At 44.1% G+C, this 20,955-nt stretch overlaps 1 protein-coding gene across 3 annotated transcripts in view; it reads left to right on the top strand.

Moving 5' to 3' along the window:
• The first annotated feature begins 365 nt into the window (after positions 1 to 365).
• The window catches only part of CD40 (CD40 molecule), a 152,751-nt gene continuing 132,161 nt past the window's right edge, over positions 366 to 20,955 (top strand). For 2 of the 3 annotated variants that reach the window (XM_073606254.1, XM_073606251.1), the window contains exons 1-2: positions 366 to 498; positions 586 to 743. In XM_073606254.1, coding sequence (XP_073462355.1) covers positions 696 to 743 — 48 coding nt within the window. In that variant the 5' untranslated portion in view covers positions 366 to 498; positions 586 to 695. The remainder of the gene's footprint in view (positions 499 to 585; positions 744 to 20,955) is intronic. The other variant, XM_073606252.1, reaches the window with a different exon arrangement.

Genomic DNA, 20,955 nt, shown 5'->3' with positions numbered 1-20,955 from the left:
CATAAAAAGTAAGCCATAAGGCATAAAAGTAAGGCAAGTAAAAAAAAAAAAAATTTCCAAATTTTTTTTTTTTTTTTTTCATGCCCATTAATGAATTTTTTTTTTTAGGTGGAACTCGGTGGATGCGGCATAATGCCTCCTGTCAATGTCAAACAACGCTTATGTAAACGTGTCCTAACAGGCAGGATCATTGACAGAAAATAAAGGAAAATAAAACAAAACAATAATAATGCAATCATCACATCTAAAAATTGCTAAGCTTCAATATTTAACATTTTTGCTTTTGGAATTAATACCCCTTTAAAACAAAAAAAAAATCTGCTTTCTTTTTCTCTTTCTTCTAAATGGATCATGGGACATCTGTGTGAGCGTCTCTTACGGAAATCCCCTATGCTGGCTTCCCTGTGGTTCCCTAGTTTCACTTTCGGGAATTTGGGCGGGTCCTTATAAGCAGGAGCTTTGGTGACACAATAACCACGCTGACAGCTTTCATTCCAGGTCTGTGCTATAGGTGATCTCTGTGTTCTCTTAGTACAATAGCTGGTTGTGTGTATACTAATGAACCACTTCTGTGTATTGCTACAGTCTTCCATTCCTGTAACCAGACCCTTTAACTCCTTGTGATTCTGGGATTATACTGTTGTAGGAGTTCCTGGGTCTTCTGTCTTCATACCGCCACGGGACCCCGTGTCACAATGACTTGGTGGATGTTACTGCTTGTCCTATGTAGCCGCTACTACCAGGTGAGACATGCCAATAATGCCTTATTGTCATTTCTGTAGTTATTTTATTGTGAACAGTTAAGAACTGCAAACCTGTTCTGTAAGACAGTAAAGTGTGTATATAGTGCTGATTCTATAAAGGGTTAAGTCTTATGTTTCTTCCTCATTTCTGAATGGGGTAGTTTCCAGACACCTGCAATAGATTTCTAAAGAATTCGCAGAAGTGCAGTGTTGCATGTCATATGATTGTGAGTTACTCGGGTCTGAATGAATAAATTACATGTCATCAGAAGAAGCCGAAGTTTAATTATTTTTTTTAAATTGGCACATACATTGAATGCAAAGTGTCCCTTGTGCTGGTGGCTGCTCCCTTCAAGTCTTCAGTCCTCAGTCCTCTAAACCACCAGTGTTTCTCAACCTTTTTTTCAGTTAAGGCACCCTTTAAAATTATAGGCCATCTCAAGGCACCTTTTAAAATGATAAAATATCTCAAGGCACCCTTTAAAATTTTAGACAATCTCATGGCATCCTTTAAAATTATGGACAATCTCAAGGCACCCTTTAAAATTATAGACAATCTCAAGGCACCCTTTAAAATTATAGACAATCTCAAGGCACCCTTTAAAATTATAGACAATCTCAAGGCACCCTTTAAAATTTTAGACAATCTCATGGCATCCTTTAAAATTATGGACAATTTCAAGGCACCCTTTAAAATTATAGACAATCTCAAGGCGCCCGTTAAAATTATAGACAATCTCAAGGCTCCCTTTAAAATTATGGACAATCTCAAGGCGCCCTTTAAAATTATGGACAATCTCAAGGCGCCCTTTAAAATTATGGACAATCTCAAGGCACCCTTTAAAATTATAGACAATCTCAAGGCGCCCTTTAAAATTATGGACAATCTCAAGGCACCCTTTAAAATTATAGACAATCTCAAGGCGCCCTTTAAAATTATGGACAATCTCAAGGCGCCCTTTAAAATTATGGACAATCTCAAGGCGCCCTTTAAAATTATGGACAATCTCAAGGCACCCTTTAAAATTATAGACAATCTCAAGGCGCCCTTTAAAATTATGGACAATCTCAAGGCACCCTTTAAAATTATAGACAATCTCAAGGCGCCCTTTAAAATTATGGACAATCTCAAGGCGCCCTTTAAAATTATGGACAATCTCAAGGCACCCTTTAAAATTATGGACAATCTCAAGGCTCCCTTTAAAATTATAGACAATCTCAAGGCGACCGTTAAAATTATGGACAATCTCAAGGCGCCCTTTAAAATTATAGACAATCTCAAGGCGACCGTTAAAATTATGGACAATCTCAAGGCACCCTTTAAAATTTTAGACAATCTCAAAGGCACCCTTATATATTATATATATAAATATTTATTATAGCAAAAGGTAAAAAAAATTGCGTTTTTTTTTCAAAATTGTCGCTCTTTTTTTGTTTATAGCGCAAAAAATAAAAATCACAAAGTGATCAAATACCACCAAAAGAAAGTTCTATTTGTGGGAAAAATAGGATGTCAATTTTATTTGGGTGCAACGTCGCACGAGGGCGCAGTTGTCAGTTAAAGCGACGCAGTGCCGAATCGCAAAAAGTGCTCTGGTCAGGAAGGGGGTAAAATCTTCCAGGGCTGAAGCGGTTAAAAATATGGACAATCTCAAGGCACCCTTTAAATTTATGGACAATCTCGAGGCACCCCATTCTAAAATGTAAAAAACTATTCTAATAGTTTTACACAATGCAGCAACATCCACACGTAGGACACCCAACCTTAGACCCCTTTCACACTGGGGCACTTTGCAGGCACTACATCGCTAAAAATAGCGGCTACATAGTGCCTGTAAAGCGCCTCTCCTGTGTCTCCAGTGTGAAAGCCTGAGGGCTTTCACACTGGAGCGGTGTGCTTGCAGGATGTTAAAAAAATTCCTGCAAGCAGCATCTTTGGAGCAGTGTATACACCGCTCCTTCACCGCTCCTGCCCTTTGAAATCAATGGGGCAGCACGGGTATAACGTCGGCAAAGAGCCGCCGCAGCGGCGCTTTGTGGCTGTTTTAACCCTTTTTCGTCCGCTAGCAGGGGTTAAAACCAAGCCACTAAAACGACAGTAAAGCGGCGCTAAAAATAGCGCCGTTTTAACGACAGCACCGGCACCGCCCCAAGTGTGAAAGGGGCCTTAGAGGTGATTTATTCTTCCAAAGCAAATACACTTTTTGCACACTGGTACTGACTAGTATGCCAGTGTTTCTCTTCTCCCTCAATTTTCTCCATCAGTCAGCTAATGTGACCCCAGTGCTGAGGGAGAGGGGCACAGGAGGGTCAAACAAATATGCTGTGGAGGCAACAGACATCCTCCTTATCAACTGATGACGTCATTGGTTGTTGGGATGCCAGTGTCTAGAAAGTCATAATGGTGCATAATGAAAACCCGGGGCTTTGTGTAACTAACTTAATCCACCTGCTGGCTTGTAAACTATTTTTGATCATTTGTTAGGCATTTTGCCAAGGCACCCCTGAAGAAACCTCAAGGCACCCTGGTTGAAAAAGGCTGCTCTAAACCCCCCTCCCTCCATACCCCCACAGAGATAAAGTTCTAGTACAGCGGAGGTTAACCGCTTGCCGACCGGCTCACGCCGATATACGTTGGAAGAATGGCACTCCTGCGCAAACTGACGTACCTGTACGTCAGTCTGTAAAAGCGGGATAGCGGGCACGTGCACGCCGTGGGATTGTGCCTGCGGGTCTCCCGCAGACTCGATCGTGGTGAGGAGAGGCAGAACGGGGAACTTCCTATGTAAAATGCCATTTCCCCGTTCTGCCTAGTGACATGACAGGGATCTACTGCTCCCAGTGATCGGGAGTAGTGATCTCTGTCATGTTTCGGTAAGCCCACCCCCCCCTACAGTTAGAACACACCTAGGGAACATACCTAGGGAACACAGTTAACCCCTTGATCCCCCCTAGTGTTAACCCCTTCCCTGCCAGTGTCATTTTTATAGCACTGATCAATGTAATAATGTCACTGGTCCCCAAAAAGTGTCATGTGGGGTCAGATTTGTCCGCCGCAATGTCGCACTCCCGCTAAAAAAAAAAAAATCGCAGATTGCCGCCATTACCAGTAAAAACAATTAAAAAAAAGAATAGTCCCTAAATCGATCCCGTAGTTTGTAGACGTGATAACTTTTGTGCAAACCAATCAATGTACGCCTTTTGAGATTTTTTTTTTACCAAAAATATGTAGAAGAATATATATCAGCCTAAACTGATGAATAAATTTGTTTTTTTTTTGGATATGTACTATAAAAGGACATCGATTTTGTTTGGGTACAACGTCGCACGACTGCGCAATTGTCAGTTAAAGCGACGCAGTGCCGAATCAGAAAAAATGCTCTGGTCATTAAGGGGGTGAAACCTTCCGGGGGGGCTGAAGTGGTTAAAGAATATGTAAACATTTCATATTCCTGATATGTACGTGCTGTACCATGTACTTTTATGAAAAAGTATGCTGTCCTCTTTGTAATGCTGCCTTGTGTGAAATCTCTGGAGTTGCTGTCAGTCTCTCTGTTTTCCTATTAAAAACTGACCACACTAGGCAGGAGAGCACAGCATGGTCAGTTCTCTAGCTGTGCTGGAAACTCAGCCTGCTCTCCAATGATCAGACTTGTCCTGCCTGACCCCCCCCCCTGTACAGCCATTCACTGGAAAGATGAGTATGCTGCTGTTTCTCCTCCCTGAGCTTCTTATGCAGAGGTCATGTGATCACTTAGAGAAAAAGGTAATTATAATGCTTTTTTTATACATATGTACAAATGTTTTCATTTCTATTTTAAACTGAATGAGGTGTTTTACAAGATGAGGGTTTACATATACTTTAATATGAGCTGCTGGTCCTGTTATAGGCACTCTCAAGAGTGACAACTATGCCTGCCCTTCTCTTTCATTCATACAAGCTGTACTGTAGCTTCCTGCAATGAAACGTGCTCTATGAATGGAGGAATAAGCAGAACATTCATTTATCTGCCCATCCTTTATTCATAGAGTGCTGCTCATTGCTGGAAGCTACATTACAGCTTCTATGAATGGAGGAGGGACGGAAAGGACAGGCATTGTCGGCACTCTTGACAGCACCTTATTGAATCACAAGGGACACTTCTATTCGAGATGAAGCTTGTACATTGTGCTGGTGTGCAGGGACACTGTAGTGGTCACTGTAGTATCATTTAAGGTTAGGGGGGGAACCTCGAGGAGATTGTGTGGAGGGAATTTGTGTTGGGAGGGGCAATTGGGGGGGCGGGGGGGGGGTCAGGGGGTAAGAATTGTTCTAGGAGGGGAAATTTCAGGAGGTGCGCTAGGAGTGGTGATTTGGGGGGAGTTGTGTTGAGAGGGGGGATGGAGGAAGAGGTTTTGTGCTAGGAGGGGGGATTTGTGCTAAAAACTGGGAGGGGGGGATTTGTGCTAAGAGGGGACTTTTTTTGGGGTGAGGGATTTATGCTAGTAGAGAAAATTAGAGGGGGGGGGGGGATTTGTGCTAAAGGGTGGGATTTGGAGTGGGGTGGAGAGGATTTGCACTCGGAGGGGAAATTTGAGGGGTAAAGGATTTGTGCTAGGAGGGGAAAGTTTTTTTTTTTTTTGGCGAGGGGGGGGTTTGTGATTTGTGCTGTGGGCATATGAGGAGAGAGAGGATTTGAGCTGGAGGGGATTGGGGGCAGTAATGCGGGTCCAGCTTAAGGCTGCATTCACACCTGAGCGTATCATTTTCAGGCAGAAAGTGGCATGATTTTTGTGGCGATTTTTTTGCCACGATTTTGCCGTGATTTTCCAGCGATTTTTGCTACGATTTTGTTCAGGTCAAAAGGTCACCAATGTAAGAAGCAGAAAACGCCTGTAATCTGCCAAAAAAGAAGCTCCTGTACTTTTTTGAGCGATGGGCATTTTGCTTCAGGTGACAGAACACTCAGATGTGAACAGGGGCCATTGAAATAGATGGGATTTGTCTTGTTAGGCGTTTTTGGGTGTTTTTCTGCTGTAAGCCTCAGCTCTAAAAATGCCTAGGTATGAACAGAGCCTTAGGATTAAGCACAGTAGACCTGTATCTGTAAGCAGCAGAGGCAAAGAGGCAATTTTTCTATGTTTAGTTATAGGCCACATATTTCCCCATAAACAGTAGAAATATAATTTCTTATAAAAAGGTTTATTTTAAGCAGGGTTCCCCAAAGTGGTGAATATTGACCCCCAAGAGTCAATGGGACTATCCAAGGGGCAATCAAATGTGGGTCAATATGTGGTCAGTAAATGACAGAAGGTGGATTGAGTTAAATTAATATTTTGAGGTCTCTGGAGAGCTCCATGCTATTTCCTAGTCTCAATAACGATATCAATATTTTCAGTTATAAAGGAATGTTAAGTTCTATATTTTTCATATTTCAAACATGACCTATTTTTTATGAAGTCTTATATAAGGCTTATTTTAAAGCAGGGTTCCCCATAGTGTTCATTATTGACTCCAAGGGTCAATGGGACTATCCAAGGGGCAATAAAATGTGGGTCATTAGGTAGTCAATGATGGAAGGTTGGTTGAGATCAATTATGCTGTAAAATTTTTAGGTCTTTGAAGAGCTCCACATTAGTCCCTAGTCCCATTAATGATATCAACATTTTCAGAATGTGAAAGGACTGTTAAATCTTATATTTTTAAAGTCATTATTTTTATTATTGTTAGTGGTACTACCCTTTTTCCCCGAAAATAAGACCTAGCGTGATTGTCAGTGATGGCTGCAATATAAGCTCTACCCCCCAAATAAGCCCTGCCCTGTTTCCCTGAAAATAACCCCTACCCTGAAAATAAGACCTACAAGGACTTTAACTAGGGCTTATTTGGGGGGTAGGGCTTATATTGCAGCCATCACCGACAATCACGCTAGGTCTTATTTTAGGGGAAACAGGGTATTATTTAAAGTAGTATTCATTTATTTTCATGTAATGAATGTTTGGGGTTGATGAACAATCTGAATCCTAGAAAAGGAGTCGATGAGCTGAAAGATTTCGGGAACCTTGTTTAAAGTGAATGTAAAGGCAAAACTTTTTTCTTCTTCTTTTGGATAGAGTGGGAAAGAGTAATTTTGTCCATATACAGAGTGAATTTCAGCCAGTTCTTCTGGCCCTATTGGCTCCTGCTGCTGTCAACCAAAATCAGTTAGCCAATCAGGAGAGAGAGGGGGCGGGGCCGAACCACGACTCTGTGTCTGAATGGACAAATGGCTCCGGTGCCCCCATAGCAAGCTGCTTGCTGTGCGGGCACTCAACAGGAGGGAGGGGCCAAGAGAGCCGGCGAGGGACCCGAGAAGAGGAGGATCTGGGCTGCTCTGTGCAAAACCACTGCTCAGAGCAGGCAAGTATAACATGTTTGTTATTTTTAAAGAAAAAAAAATGAGGCTTTAGTATCACTTTAAGGTTTATGAACTGTCAGGAGTGTAGGATTAAAGATCACATAGGGTTCTCATGGATGCAGATCGAGAGGCTCCAGAATGTTGGTAAAGCAAATAAAATTGGGTTTTCAGTTTTCTCTGGGTTTTGTAACTCGCAGATTGGGTTCAGAAATCTGGATAATTCCAAGAGTCTTGGGAGGGCCAAAGCCTCTAACTCTGGGTATAGGTTTTACTGGGGACCAGCAGGCGGTGTGTGCAGGTGCACACAGCCTTTGTAATCAAGGGGCTGTTTTTAGTTCAGGGCTCCACCTGGGAGACAGGATGTGCCCTGCCCAGAGTTCAGAGCATGGGCCAATGCAGCAAGGAGCTGCGATAGAGAGGTTGTGCGTGAGCACAGTGGTGCTGTGGGACAGTTTGAAGGAACAGACAAAGGACCTAGGCTTGAGGCCAGAGCAGTGATACTGCAAGAAGAAGCCACCAGGCTTACTACTGATTAACTTTTGAAGTGTTGCACTTGCAAGCCCCTGCAAAAATAAGAGTAAGTTGCTTTTGAACTTTTTCTTTAAATAAAAGTGGGCCACCAAGCACTAAAATTGCAGCTGCAGGGAAACCACATAGTGATATGCGTTTCCCAGCACGCAAAAACGTATTGCAGTTTTCAGTGTGTGTGGGCACCATTAGGAATTAATGGCACCTCTAAGCATCTGCTAACAGCAACATGTTTTTTTGCTATGAGTGTGAGAGTGTGAAATTTACACACAGCCCCGCACCTGCATGCAAGTGAACCTAGCCTAATGCCGCGTACACACGATCAGACTTCTCGTCGGAAAAAGATATGATGGCTTTGCCGATGGAATTCCGCTCAAGCTTGCCTTGCATACACACGGTCACACAAAAGTTCGCTGAACTTTCGACCGCCAGGAACGAGGTGACGTACAACACTACGACGAGCCGAGAAAATGAAGTTCAATGCTTCCGAGCATGCGTCCAATTGTTTCCGAGCATGCGTAGGAATTTGCGCGTCGGAATTGCCACAGGCGATCGCATTTTCGGATAGGAACTTTTTCCGACCGAAAAATTAAGAACATGCTCTCAATCTTTTGCTGGCTGGAATTCGGCCAGCAAAAATCCGATGGAGCATACACACAATTGCATTTTCCGACGAAAAGCTCTCATCGGTCTTTTGCTGGCCGAAATTCCAATCGTGTGTGCGCGGCATTAGTGTTTTATCGGATAGATGTACTGTATTTATTGGTGTATAACACTCACTTTTCACCCTAAAAATTGGGTGCAAATAGCATGTGCGTGTTATACGCCAATACTTCAATTTTAGATGCCTCGGAGAGGACCGGGACAGGAAGGGGGGGGGGGTCGGGATGAGCGCTGTCAGATTACATACAGTGAGAATCTCCTGTTTACTTGGCGGCCTCTGTAAAAGGAAGTCCCGTCTCCTGGGCCGCCCCTCTCCCTGTCCCCTCTAGGCTGCAGATGGGCATGGATCAAGCTGCATTGATGGCAATGGTGAGGCTGCTGCATTGATGGCAATGGTGAGGCTGCTGCATTGATGGCAATGGTGAGGCTGCTGCATTGATGTGGACTAATAAGGCTGCATTAATGGCACTTGTGAGGCTGCAGATGGCATTGATCAGGCTGTATTGATGGCAATGGTGAGACTGCAGATGGGCACTGACCTTTATTTTGCTTCAAAGTTCCTTATTTAAAATAAAAAAAATTTTCCTGAAACTTCCCTCTTAAAATTAATGTGCGTGTTATACACCTGTGCGTGTTATACGCTGATAAATACGGTAATTTTCTCCAAAAGCCAAACAAGAATATTGCATACACAGTATGCTTGTCATTGTATATCCAGCTTTCAAGTTTTGCATCTGCAATATCAGAGAATGTAGTTGTGGAGGGGAGAAAAGAGGAAGGCACCTGGAGAGTGTATGGCGTGTTTCTGTGTGCTGGCTCTTGGTGGGCCTAACTTAGGCCGGAGGAGGGTGTTGTCAGATCACTCCACCCCTCTTGCTTCTGCCCACTGAGACCAATAATTTGCATACTGTGCTTGTACGGACTAGTGGCACTAATGCCGCGTACACGTGACCGGACTTTATGGCATACTTGGTTCGGCGGACCGGAGTCCGGACAATTCGATCGTGTGTGGGCTTCAGCGAACTTTTTTTCCCCAAAAGTTCAACGGACCTAGAAATGAAACATGTTTCAAATCTTTGAGGGACTTGAGTCCGGTCGAAAAGTCAGCTCGTCTGTATGCTAGTCGGACGGACAAAAACCGACGCTAGGGCAGCCATTGGCTACTGGCTATGAACTTCCTTGTTTTAGTCCGGTCGTACGTCATCACGTACGAATCCATCGGACTTTGGTTGATCGTGTGTAGGCAAGTCCGTTCGTTTGTAAAGTCCATCAAAGTCCGCAGGACAAAGTCTGTCGTAAAGTCCGGTGGTGTGTACGCGGCATTAGTGACACTAGGTAAACAAAACAAGCAGGATCATAAGAAAGAAATTCTGGCCTTGCCAGCACCTCCTGGATTGCAGTACCCAGTGCAGACCGCACCTCTTCACCCCCCTACATTATCATACACCACTGCCCCCTCCTCTGCTATTATTGGAATGTGCAGGGCAGGTAGGGTTTTGTGTGGGCTGCTGGGAGAGCAGCACTGTCAATGGTAGACATAGAAGCCAGGCTTCTGTGTTTACAAGTGGCAGCAGAGAGCAGCAAGTACAGGTCCAGTGCTGGAGGTGGCAGAACTCCATTCCACCATATTCTGCCAGAAAAAAAAGCCCTGGTTGTAATATTATTTATAATATAATTATAAGATAAGGGTTCACATACTTTACTACACAAGAAAAGCTGTTCCCATCCAGCAGTGCTTGGCAGGTTGTTAGATTATAAAGACCAGAAGAGGTAAGAATTTAAAGACACCCAAAACACGCTGGAATGTTTATAGGCATTTGAACAAACAAAAGGACAATATTTGAAAATGTCTGGTCCCCAAACGGTTAAAATTTGGTGCTTTGATTTCCTTGAAATGATAAACAATAGAACTTCTAAGATTTATACAAATACTAACATTTCAAATGGTCAGATACCCATGTTATAGTATCAATGTGTGGGAATCCTTCCTCAATGTGTAAAAACCCCCTCACATGCCCAATGACTCATAGTCATTCCATAAAGTATAAAATCTTATATAGTTACATAGATAGTCAGGTTGGAAAAAGACACAAGTCCATCCAGTTCAACCATAAAAAAAATACAATACCATTATACGTACACAATCCTTCACCCACAGTTGATCCAGAGGAAGGCAAAACCCCCCAGCAAAGCATTCTCCAATTTGCTACAGCAGGGGAAAAAAAATTCCTTCCTGATTCCCGAGAGGCAATCAGATTTTCCCCGGATCAACTTTACCTATAAATGTTAGTACTCAGTTATATTATGTACATTTAGGAAAGAATCCACACCTTTTTTAAAGCAATATTCTGAGCTGGCCAGAACCACCTCTGGAGGGAGTCTATTCCACATTTTCACAGCTCTTACTGTGAAGAAACCTTTCCGTATTTGGAGATTAAATCTTTTTTCCTCTAGACGTAAAGATTGTCCCCTTGTCTTCTGTGATGACCTTAAAGTGAATAACTCAACTCCAAGTTCACTATATGGACCACTTATGTATTTGTACATGTTGATCATCTCCCCCTTAATCTCCTCTTCTCAAGAGAGAATAAATTCAGTTCCTCTAATCTTTCCTCCATACTTCTTATCAGTTTGGTTCCCCTTCTCTGCACTTTCTCCAGTTCCCCATAATCTTACAAATATCTGACATCTCCACCCTCAAATGCTCCCCTTCCTCTTCCTCATATCTAATCTAAATAATCTCTTTATTCAAATTTTTTATAATTGTAAAAAAAAAAAAAAAAAAACTAACATTGTTATGTATTACAGGTATTTATTTAGTGTTGTTAATTTATGTAACACTTTACATATCATACATTCACATTAGTCCCTGCCCTCAAGGAGCTTTCAATCTAAGGTCCCTTTTTAAAATGCATACACATACTAAAGCCAATTTACTGTACTTACCAGCCAGTCTTTAAATGGTAGCATAAAAGCAGAGTACCCAGGGAAAAGCAAGCAAACACAGGGAGAACATGCAAACTCCATGCAGAGATTTAAACCAGGGATCCTAGTGCCACAAGGCAGGAGTGCTAACCATGAGGCTGCTGTTATGCCTATCTTAGGCAAAGAATATATCCAATTTTCTCAGATTCTAACTTCCAAATACTGTATGCAAAGCATTGTAAACGTGAACACTAGACTCAAGATTTGCCTAAATTGGTTTTCCATTAGATGATACCCACTTTAATCCTTTTGTAATTGTACTGCTTTTTAAGTTATTAAAACTTAGATCCAACAAGTATGACTGACTGTAGCATATATGCTACTATATTTTCCTCAATTGTGTTAGATATTTAGATATTTGTAATACTTGATATACCATGAAGTTGAGTACTGATTATTGTTTGATAAAGACCTGAATGTATAAGGTATTTTTAGCACTATAGCACCTGTAAAGCGCCTCAGTGTGAAAGCAGCCCTAGGTTTAGGTCTGGAGACATGCTTGGCCAGTCCAACACCTTCACCCTCAGCTTCTTTAGCAAGGCAGTGGTCATCTTGGAGGTGTGTTTGGGGTCGTTATCATGTTGGAATACTGCCCTGCGGCCCAGTCTCTGAAGGGAGGGGTCATGCTCTGCTTTAGTATGTCACAGTACATGTTGACATTTATGGTTCCCTCAATGAACTGTAGCTCCCCAGTGCCAGCAGCACTCATGCAGCTCCAGACCATGACGCTCCCATTACCATGCTTGACTGTAGGCAAGACACACTTGTCTTTCTACTTCTCAACCTGTACTTCGCACACGCTTGAAACCATCTGAAGCAAATAAGTTTCTCTTGGTCTCATCAGACCACAGGACATGGTTCCAGTAATCCATGTCCTTAGTCTGCTTGTCTTCAGCAAACTGTTTGCGGGCTTTCTTGTGCATCATCTTTAGAAGAGGCTTCCTTCTGGGACAACAGCCATGCAGACCAATTTGATGCAGTGTGCGGCGTATGGTCTGAGCACTGATAAGCTGACCCTTCAACCTCTGCAGCAATGCTGGCAGCACTCATACGTCTAATTCCCAAAGACAACCTCTGGATATGACACTGAGCACGTGTACTCAACTTCTTTGGTTGACCATGGCGAGGTCTGTTCTGAGTGGAACCTGTCCTATTAAACCGCTGTATGGTCTTGGCCACTGTGCTGCAGCTCAGTTTCAGGGTCTTGGCAATCTTCTTATAGCCTAGGCCATCTTTATGTGCAGCAACAATTCTTTTTTTTTCAGATCCTCAGAGAGTTCTTTGCCATGAGGTGCCATGTTGAACTTCCAGTGACCAGTATGAGAGAGTGAGAGCGATAACACCAAATTTAACACACCTGCTCCCCATTCACACCTGAGACCTTGTAACACTAATGAGTCACATGACACCGGGGAGGGAAAATGGCTAATTGGGCCCAATTTGGAAATTTTCACTTAGGGGTGTACTCACTTTTGTTGCCAGCAGTTTAGACATTAATGGCTGTGTGTTGAGTTATTTTGAGAGGACAGCAAATTTACACTGTTATACAAGCTGTACACTCACTACTTTACATTGTAGCAAAGTGTCATTTCTTCAGTGTTGTCACATGAAAGATATAATAAAATATTTACAAAAATGTGAGGGGTGTACCCACTTTTGTGAGATACTGTACATAGCAAAACATCAAATAAAGAAAGTATATTTATTATGTAAACATATAATAAATTGCATCAAAATAAAAATAGGCTGCTGAAATAGGGTTAGTGCCTGCTAGAACAAGTACTAATACACACAAAGAGATCAAGCTGCTGAAATAAAACAAATTCGCTCCTAAAATAGGTACCAAAAAAAAAAAACACTGAAAGACCAAACTGGTGAAAAAAAACGACCTTTGCATATGCAAAAAAAAAAAAAAATTCTATTTTTTGCAAACCCCAATGGCACACAACTTTTCATGTTGATGGCAGACTGTATGGTGCATCTGGGCTGCCTGAGAGGAAGAAATATGCTGAGAATTATGCTGAACGGATTCAGCTGGCCTTAAAATCTAGCTTTAGAGAGATGTTTATTCATAAGCGCAGCAGGTTCAGTATATACAGAAGAAAATTTAAAAAAACAAAAAAAACAAAGAGGAACTTGATATGTGAAAGAGGAAATAAAAGTAGATTTTTCTTCTCAGTTGTGTAAAAATAAGATAATGAGGTAAGCTACGTTTACTACCCTGGTTTTTGAGAATGAGCATATCACTTTATGAAGAAATTTGATACAAATATCTGCACAGGACACGTCCTTCAATTGGCGGGACTGCCCCTCTTTTGGAACCATATCCCTGTGACCAGGGCCGGATTAACATAGGGGATATTGGAGCTGCAGCTTACCTTAAAGAGGAGGGCCCATCAAAAAAAAAAAAAAATTAAAAGTCAGCAGCTACAAATACTGCAGCTGCTGCCTTTTTTTATTGGACACTTACCTGTCCCTGGGTCCAGCGATGCGGGGGATCGAAGCCCCGCTCGTCTCCCCCTCCGTTCAGCGGCGCCGGCATTGCAACTTTGGGCGCCGGGCTGTGGCTTCACAGCCTGGCACCCACTGCACATGCGTGAGCGGCGCTGCGTGCCTTGATTGGCCGCTCAGTCACCTGGGACCTGTAATGGGTCCCAGATGATTGACAGGAGGGAGGGAGCAGAGCTGAGCCCTTCCTGTGCCGAGGGGGAAGTGATGTCACCAGCCCAGGCACTGGAAGAGGCAGACTACGAGGGACCCCCTAGCAACAGGCATTTAGAGGTAAGTGAAAAAAAAAATATATAAATGTTTTTTTTTATTTTTTTTTTTTTTAGGCACAATCATGACTTTTTTTTTTTTTTTTTAGGGTGGAACACCACTTTAAGATAGGCCCAAAAAAAAAAATCACAAAAAAAACAAACAAAAAAAACTATCGACTTCGAGGGTCGTGGCTCGGCGACCAGGGGTCACAGGGGTAGCTGAAGACCTACCCCACCACTGGTCAAACTTTAGGGCTCCTATCATCTATGGTTCCGGAGATACGAGACTCCTTGTGCAGCCTGTCAGAAGCTACATACAGAGCGGCCAGTTTAAATACAAGCTGACACACTCTGTTTGCAGCAGACTGAGAGGATAAGCCCACAGAGTCTCTCCTCACTTCTTGTCAGAGGCACTGAGCTCAATGGACAGCTTGGCGCCTGCAGAGTATGACAGGCAGCACGGCCTGTCAAACTCGCCTATTGATTTCAATGGGGCCACTCTGCAACTGCAGGCCAAACTCGCTTGCAGTAGCAGCATAGTCCAACAATGTAAAACTACCATTCAGCGATGTAAAAAAAACAAGGAGTGGCAGTAGCACCTCATGAATGCCTGTCAGCTGCTGCTATACCACTCGTTGAAAAGCAATCCACCACAGATCACTTTTCAGAGGGCAGTAAGCATTACCGCAAATGTGAAAAACTTGAAACACATCATCCATTTCACACTCCCCACCAACCAGGTCACTCCCCAGCCACTTCCCATGTTAGCCACCTCCCAGTTACTCCCCCCCACCCGCTAATTGATATCCCTCCATGAACACCTCACACCCCCCTGCTGACAGACCTCTCTCCCCAGCCTGTCCCCACACACCCTCTCACCTGCTGACCTGTGGATGGGGGAATCACTCCCGCAGTGTTATTGTGTTTAGCCAGTGGGGAGCCTTCCCTACTCACAGAATACAATGATCAGTGTTGCTAACTATAGCTGGCAGCACTGATTGTTTTGAGAAAAACCTGACAGGCTGGTTGTACTCAAGGCGAATAATAGATTGACTTGTGTACAACCAGCTAGCCCATACATAGATCGACTATAGCTGGCCTCTGCTTAATTGGCTTAATTTCAATCCATGTATGGCCCGCTTAACCACTACGCAGTCCCTAAACATCCTTCCACGACCCTTTAAATTTACCCTTCCAGATTCCTTCATCCTTCTCACCTGTACATAGTGCCCACTGTCATACCCTCCACACTCCTCTCCTGTACATACTGTCCACTGTCATACCCCCCACAATCCTCTCCTGTACATACTGCCCACTGTCATACACTTCTCTCCTGTACATAGTGCCCGCTGTCATACCCTCCACACTCCTCTCCTGTACATACTTCTCACTGTCATGCCCTCCACACTCCTCTCCTATACATAGTGCCCCCTGTTATACCCCCCCCACAATCCTCTCCTGTACATTGTGCTTGCTGTCATACCTGCCACATTCCTCTCCTGTACATACTGTCCACTGTCATACACTTCTCTCCTGTACATAGTGCCCGCTGTCATACCCTCCACACTCCTCTCCTGTACATACTCTCCACTGTCATACCCTCCACACTCCCCTCCAATACATGGTGCCCCTTGTCATACCCCCCACAATCCTCTCCTGTACATACTGCTCACTGTCATACCCCCCACAATCCTCTCCTGTACATAGTGCCCCCTGTCATACCCCCCACAATCCTCTCCTGTACATATTGCCCACTGTCGTACACTTCTCTCCTGTACATACTGCTCTCATAATACCTTCCATACTCCTCTCCTGTACATACTGCCAACTGTCATACCCTCCACACTCCTCTCCTGTACATACTGCCCCCATAATACCTTCCACAATCCTCTCCTCTCCTGTACATGCTGCCAACTGTCATACCCTCCACACTCCTCTTCTGTACATACTGCCAACTGTCTTTCTCTCCACATTCCTCTCCTGTACATACTGCCCCCATCATACCCTCCACACTCCTCCTGTACATACTGCCAACTGGCATACCCTCCACACTCCTCTCCTCAGAGGTGGCTCTCTAATTAGGCAAATTAGGCGGTCGTCTTAGGCCTCGCCCCCACAGGGGCCTCGTGGCCGCCTTATTTGCCCATACCGCAACCTTGATGATTCACTGGGACCGCCCTGCATTCTCAACCTGGAGTCCCGGCAAATCAGATTCCCGCAATGCCCGCGGCTTGTGCAGGGTGTCTCTGTTCCCGCACGCCACGAGCTCCACCCCACTCCACTTTGCATTGCAGCTGGCATCTCTCCCCAGCTGCCTGACACACACAGTGCACTGCGGAGTGGAGTGAACTGAACCCGCCCCTCCTCCTCCTCCTGTGCTGTGATGTTTTCCTGTGCACAGAGGAGGGAAGGAGGCACACCACTGTACCAAGAGGCGCGCTGGTCTGAGGTCTGTGTAATCTAAAAGTGAGTCTTGGAGGGGAGGAGGGCATGAAGAAGAGGGTGAGGGAGGGAGGACATTCTGGCTCCATACATTCCCCCAATCCCATTCCAGCTCTATTCCCCCCCCCCCCCCCCCAATCCCATCCCTGCTCCATCCATTGTGGCAGGTTAAGGAGGGAGAGCCACACCAACACATTAGCCTGCTAAGTGCAGGGGGGTGACACCATGTTCTACCGTACCAGGTGACACCAACCCTAGTGATGCCACTTTGTGCAAGGTGGCTGCACTTGATGGGCACAGTGGCTGCACTTGATGGGCACAGTGGCTGCACTTGATGGGCACAGTGGCTGCACTTGATGGGCACAATGGCTGCATTTGATGGATTTTTTTTTTTAGAGTTTTTCAGTTTGTTTGCACCCCCCCCCCCCCTCCAAGAATTGCGAGCCGCCACTGATCTCTTGTATCATGTCTGCAGCCTCTGACCATCTCCTGTGTCATGTCTGCACAGTCTCTGACCATCTCCTGTATCACGTCTGCAGTCTCTGATCATCTCCTGTACTATGTCTGCAGCCTCTGACCATCTCTTGTATCATGTCTGCAGTCTCTGACCATCTCCTGTATCATGTCTGCAGTCTCTGACCATCTCTTGTACCATGTCTGTAATCTCTGACCATCTCTTGTACCATGTCTGTAATCTCTGACCATCTCTTGTACCATGTCTGCAATCTCTGATCATCTCCTAGATCATGTCTGTAATCTCTGATCCTCTCCTGTATCGTGTCTGCAGTCTCTGACCATCTCTTGTACCATGTCTGTAATCTTTGATCATCTCCTGTATCATGTCTGCAATCTCTGATCATCTCTTGTATCAAGTCTGCAGTCTCTGATCATCTTTTGTATCAAGTCTGCAATCTCTGATCATCTCTTGTATCAAGTCTGCAATCTCTGATCATCTCTTGTATCAAGTCTGCAATCTCTGATCATCTCTTGTATCATGTCTGCGACTCTCTCACTCTGCAGAAGGTCCTCCAGAGCCCCCTCCACATTAGAGTTTCCATTTTAAATGCAAGTTGGAACATTGATGTAAAGGGGAATGCAGTGGACTCTGATATAAAGGTAATCTTTGGTCACCAGAGCTCTCCCCCTCCCTTACATTAGAGTTCCCCTTTACACCAAAGTCTGCAGGTTCCCCCTTAGATCATGATCCGCAGCATTCCCCTTTATATCAGAGTTCCCTTGCACTGTAAGACCCCTTTCACACCAAGGGCGTATTGGAGGCGCTAAAGCGTTAAAAATAGCGCCTGCAATCCGCCCTCAAACAGCTGCTCCATTGTCTGCAGTGTGAAAGCCCGAGGGCTTCCACACCGGAGCGCTGCGCTGGCAGGACGGGAAAAAAAATCCTGCCAGCAGCTTCTTTCGAGCGGTGAAGGAGCGGTGTGTTTACCGCTCCTCCACCGATGCTCCCTATTGAAATCAATGGGGCAACGCTGGGATACCGCCGGAAAAACGCTGCTATTGTGGCGCATTGCGGGCGGTTTTAACCCTTTCTCGGCCGCTAGCGGGGGGTAAAAGTGCCCCGCTAGCGGCCGAAATATGCAGATAATCCGACGGTAAAACGCCGCTAAAAATAGCGGCGTTTTACCGCTGACGCTGCGGGCGGCCTGGTGTGAAAGGGCTCTAAGGGGGAATCCTGCAGACTCTGATATATGGGGGAAATCTGTGCTGCCTGGGTTATATTAACCTGACCTTCATGTAAATGGATAAATATGCATGTAATATATAATATATATATATATATTTGATTAAAGAAGAATTGGTTAGAGAAAATTCTATAAATGGTGAATTCATAGTTCATAGAATTTAAAACTCTTAATATATGCAATTTATACAGTTAATTTTTATTGCTTGAATTATTTTTCCCATTATGGATGTGAATGGGGCCTCATGTCTCAGATTTGCCTAAGGCCTCACAAAGCCTAGAGCCACCTCTGCCTCTCCTGTGCATATTGCCCACTGTAATACCCGCAACATTCCTCTCCTGTACCTAGTAATAAAGTGTGCTTTGCGCTATCTATAATGGATAATAAAGTGTAAAAAGGTGGTGTTGGATAACTGAAGCAAAATCTAGGTGTTCACAACAACATAATGTGGTAATAGTAAAAGGAGAAGTGATTTTGCGCAATACTCTGGTGTTAGAGAAAAAATTCTCTGAATGGTGTGCATACAGTGCACTATGAGAAAAAAAATCTATAAATAGTGAGCTATGTGATATGTGAATAATCTCTACAAGGACATAGTAGTATCACATAAATAATAAATGCTTAAAATCATCATATAATAAAGATGTGCACAAAAGGGTCCACTGATACCATTTGTGATAATAAAACAACAGTGAAAAAATAAATATAAAATCAATAAATAATTAAAAAAAAATATATAGATAATAACGGTATGAAATCCAAGTGGTTAAAAATATAGAGTGAATTATAATGAATAGTGTAGTCCATATAACGAAATCAATAATTCATAAAAAGTCTCTTATGTGAGGGATCGTGAGTAATTGAAGATCATCTATTGGGTGACTGGCTGGTAATGTGATATAGTTAAATAACCCATAAAGATTCCATATAGTGGCTTCTGAGTGTGGTCTCACAGAACTCTCACCTTCAAGCTGGTAAATATTAGCATCTAGGATTAAGGATATGTTGATATAATTGCTAAAAGGGTCTGTCAGTGAAACCCGTTGTGGCTTTCTCCTTTAAATTCCTCTGTCAATGTCTCCTGTAAAGGCTCCGATATCGCTCCAGGATACAGTAGAGCAGTGGTCATCAACCCTGTCACTGGCGCTGTCACTCACAGATGGGGTACCTTACCCTACTCTACCCACTCGCATAAAGCACGCCAAACCCAGGGGCCGGGGTCTTAAATAGAATCTGCCATTCCTAAGATGGCCACCAGAGTCACATGGGCGGCCAGCATCCAATTGGATTGTGGCCCCAGTGACTCAGGAAACCATAGAGGAGCCCTGTTCCCCATGACTTCTTCTCCCTCTGCATTGCCGCTGCAGTTGAGCGCCACCTGCAGTGGAGACAGAAGACTGCACCTGCTTACAGGGGGACTCTGGAAGGGACTCTGATGTAAGGGGAACTTTTATGGGGATTCTGATGTAAGGGGTCCCTTATAAGGACTTTGATACAGGCAATAATTCTGACATAAAGGTAATTCTCAATGTAAGAGGGACTCTGACGGGGACCCTGATGTAAGGGGACTTTGATGGGGAGTCTGATGTAAAGGGTCTCTGATAGGGACTCTGATGTAAGCAAGGAGTCTGACGTAAGGGTGACTTTGATTGAGATTTTTCGATGTAATGGGGAACTCTGATGGGGACTCTGATGTAAAGAGTGACTCTGGTAGGAACCCTGATGCATACTGAACCCCGAAGGGGACTCTCATGTAAGGGGAGACTCTGATAGAGACTCCAATGTAAGGAGAATTTTGATGGGGACTCAGATGTAAGGGGTCTTTGATAGGAATCCTGATGTAAGGAGCCTTCAAGATTGAACTGTACTGTTTGTGTGGAAGGATGGGCCAAAATCGCACCTGAACAATGCATGTGACTAGTTTCTCCATACAGGAGGCCTCTTGAACCTGTCATTACCAACAAAGGATTTTATTTAAGTATTAAATACATTTCTGTTAGCATGTTCAATACTTTTTTCCCTGTGTCATTTCATTTTATTATATATAACTTAATTTCTGAACTTATTTGTTTTGGTTTCTTTGTATGTATGAATTGCATGGGTTCTTACCAACATGTGGTGAACATTTCATGTCAATAGCACCTTAAGGCCCTTTTCACACTGGGGCGGGGGCGGCAGCGGCGGTAAAGCGCTGCTATTGTTAGCGGCGCTTTACCGTCGGTATTCGGCCGCTAGCGGGGGGCGGTTTTACCCCCCCCGCTAGAGGCCGAGAAAGGATTAAAAACCACCGCAAAGCGCCACGCTGTCCCATTGATTTCAATGAGCAGGAGCAGTGAAGGAGTGGTGTATACACCGCTCAGAAGATGCTGCTAGCAGGACTTTTTTTCCCGTCATGCTAGCGCACCGCTCCAGTGTGAAAGCCAGAGGGGCTTTCACACTGGAGACACAGCAGCGGCTGCTTCGGGTCGGTTTGCAGGCGCTATTTTTAGCGCAATAGCGACTGCAAACCGCCCAATCTATCACAGTGCCGAGCTCTGTTCCCTGCGAGCGTTGCGACTCACAGGGACGGAGCCCGGCGCCAAATTCAAAAAGTGAAAAACACATTAAACATACAGTACACTGTAATCTTACAGATTACATTGCTGTATCAAATTATTTCACATCCCTTTTGTCCCTAATGCTTTGTCCAGTGTCCTGCATGCAGTTTTATGTTATATATACTGTTCTTTCTGCCTGGAAACTTGAGATTGTCCATAGC

This window comes from Aquarana catesbeiana, linkage group LG12, assembly GCF_042186555.1.
Source record: "Aquarana catesbeiana isolate 2022-GZ linkage group LG12, ASM4218655v1, whole genome shotgun sequence".
Taxonomy (NCBI): domain Eukaryota; kingdom Metazoa; phylum Chordata; class Amphibia; order Anura; family Ranidae; genus Aquarana; species Aquarana catesbeiana.
This window is presented reverse-complemented; position numbering and strand designations above follow the sequence as displayed.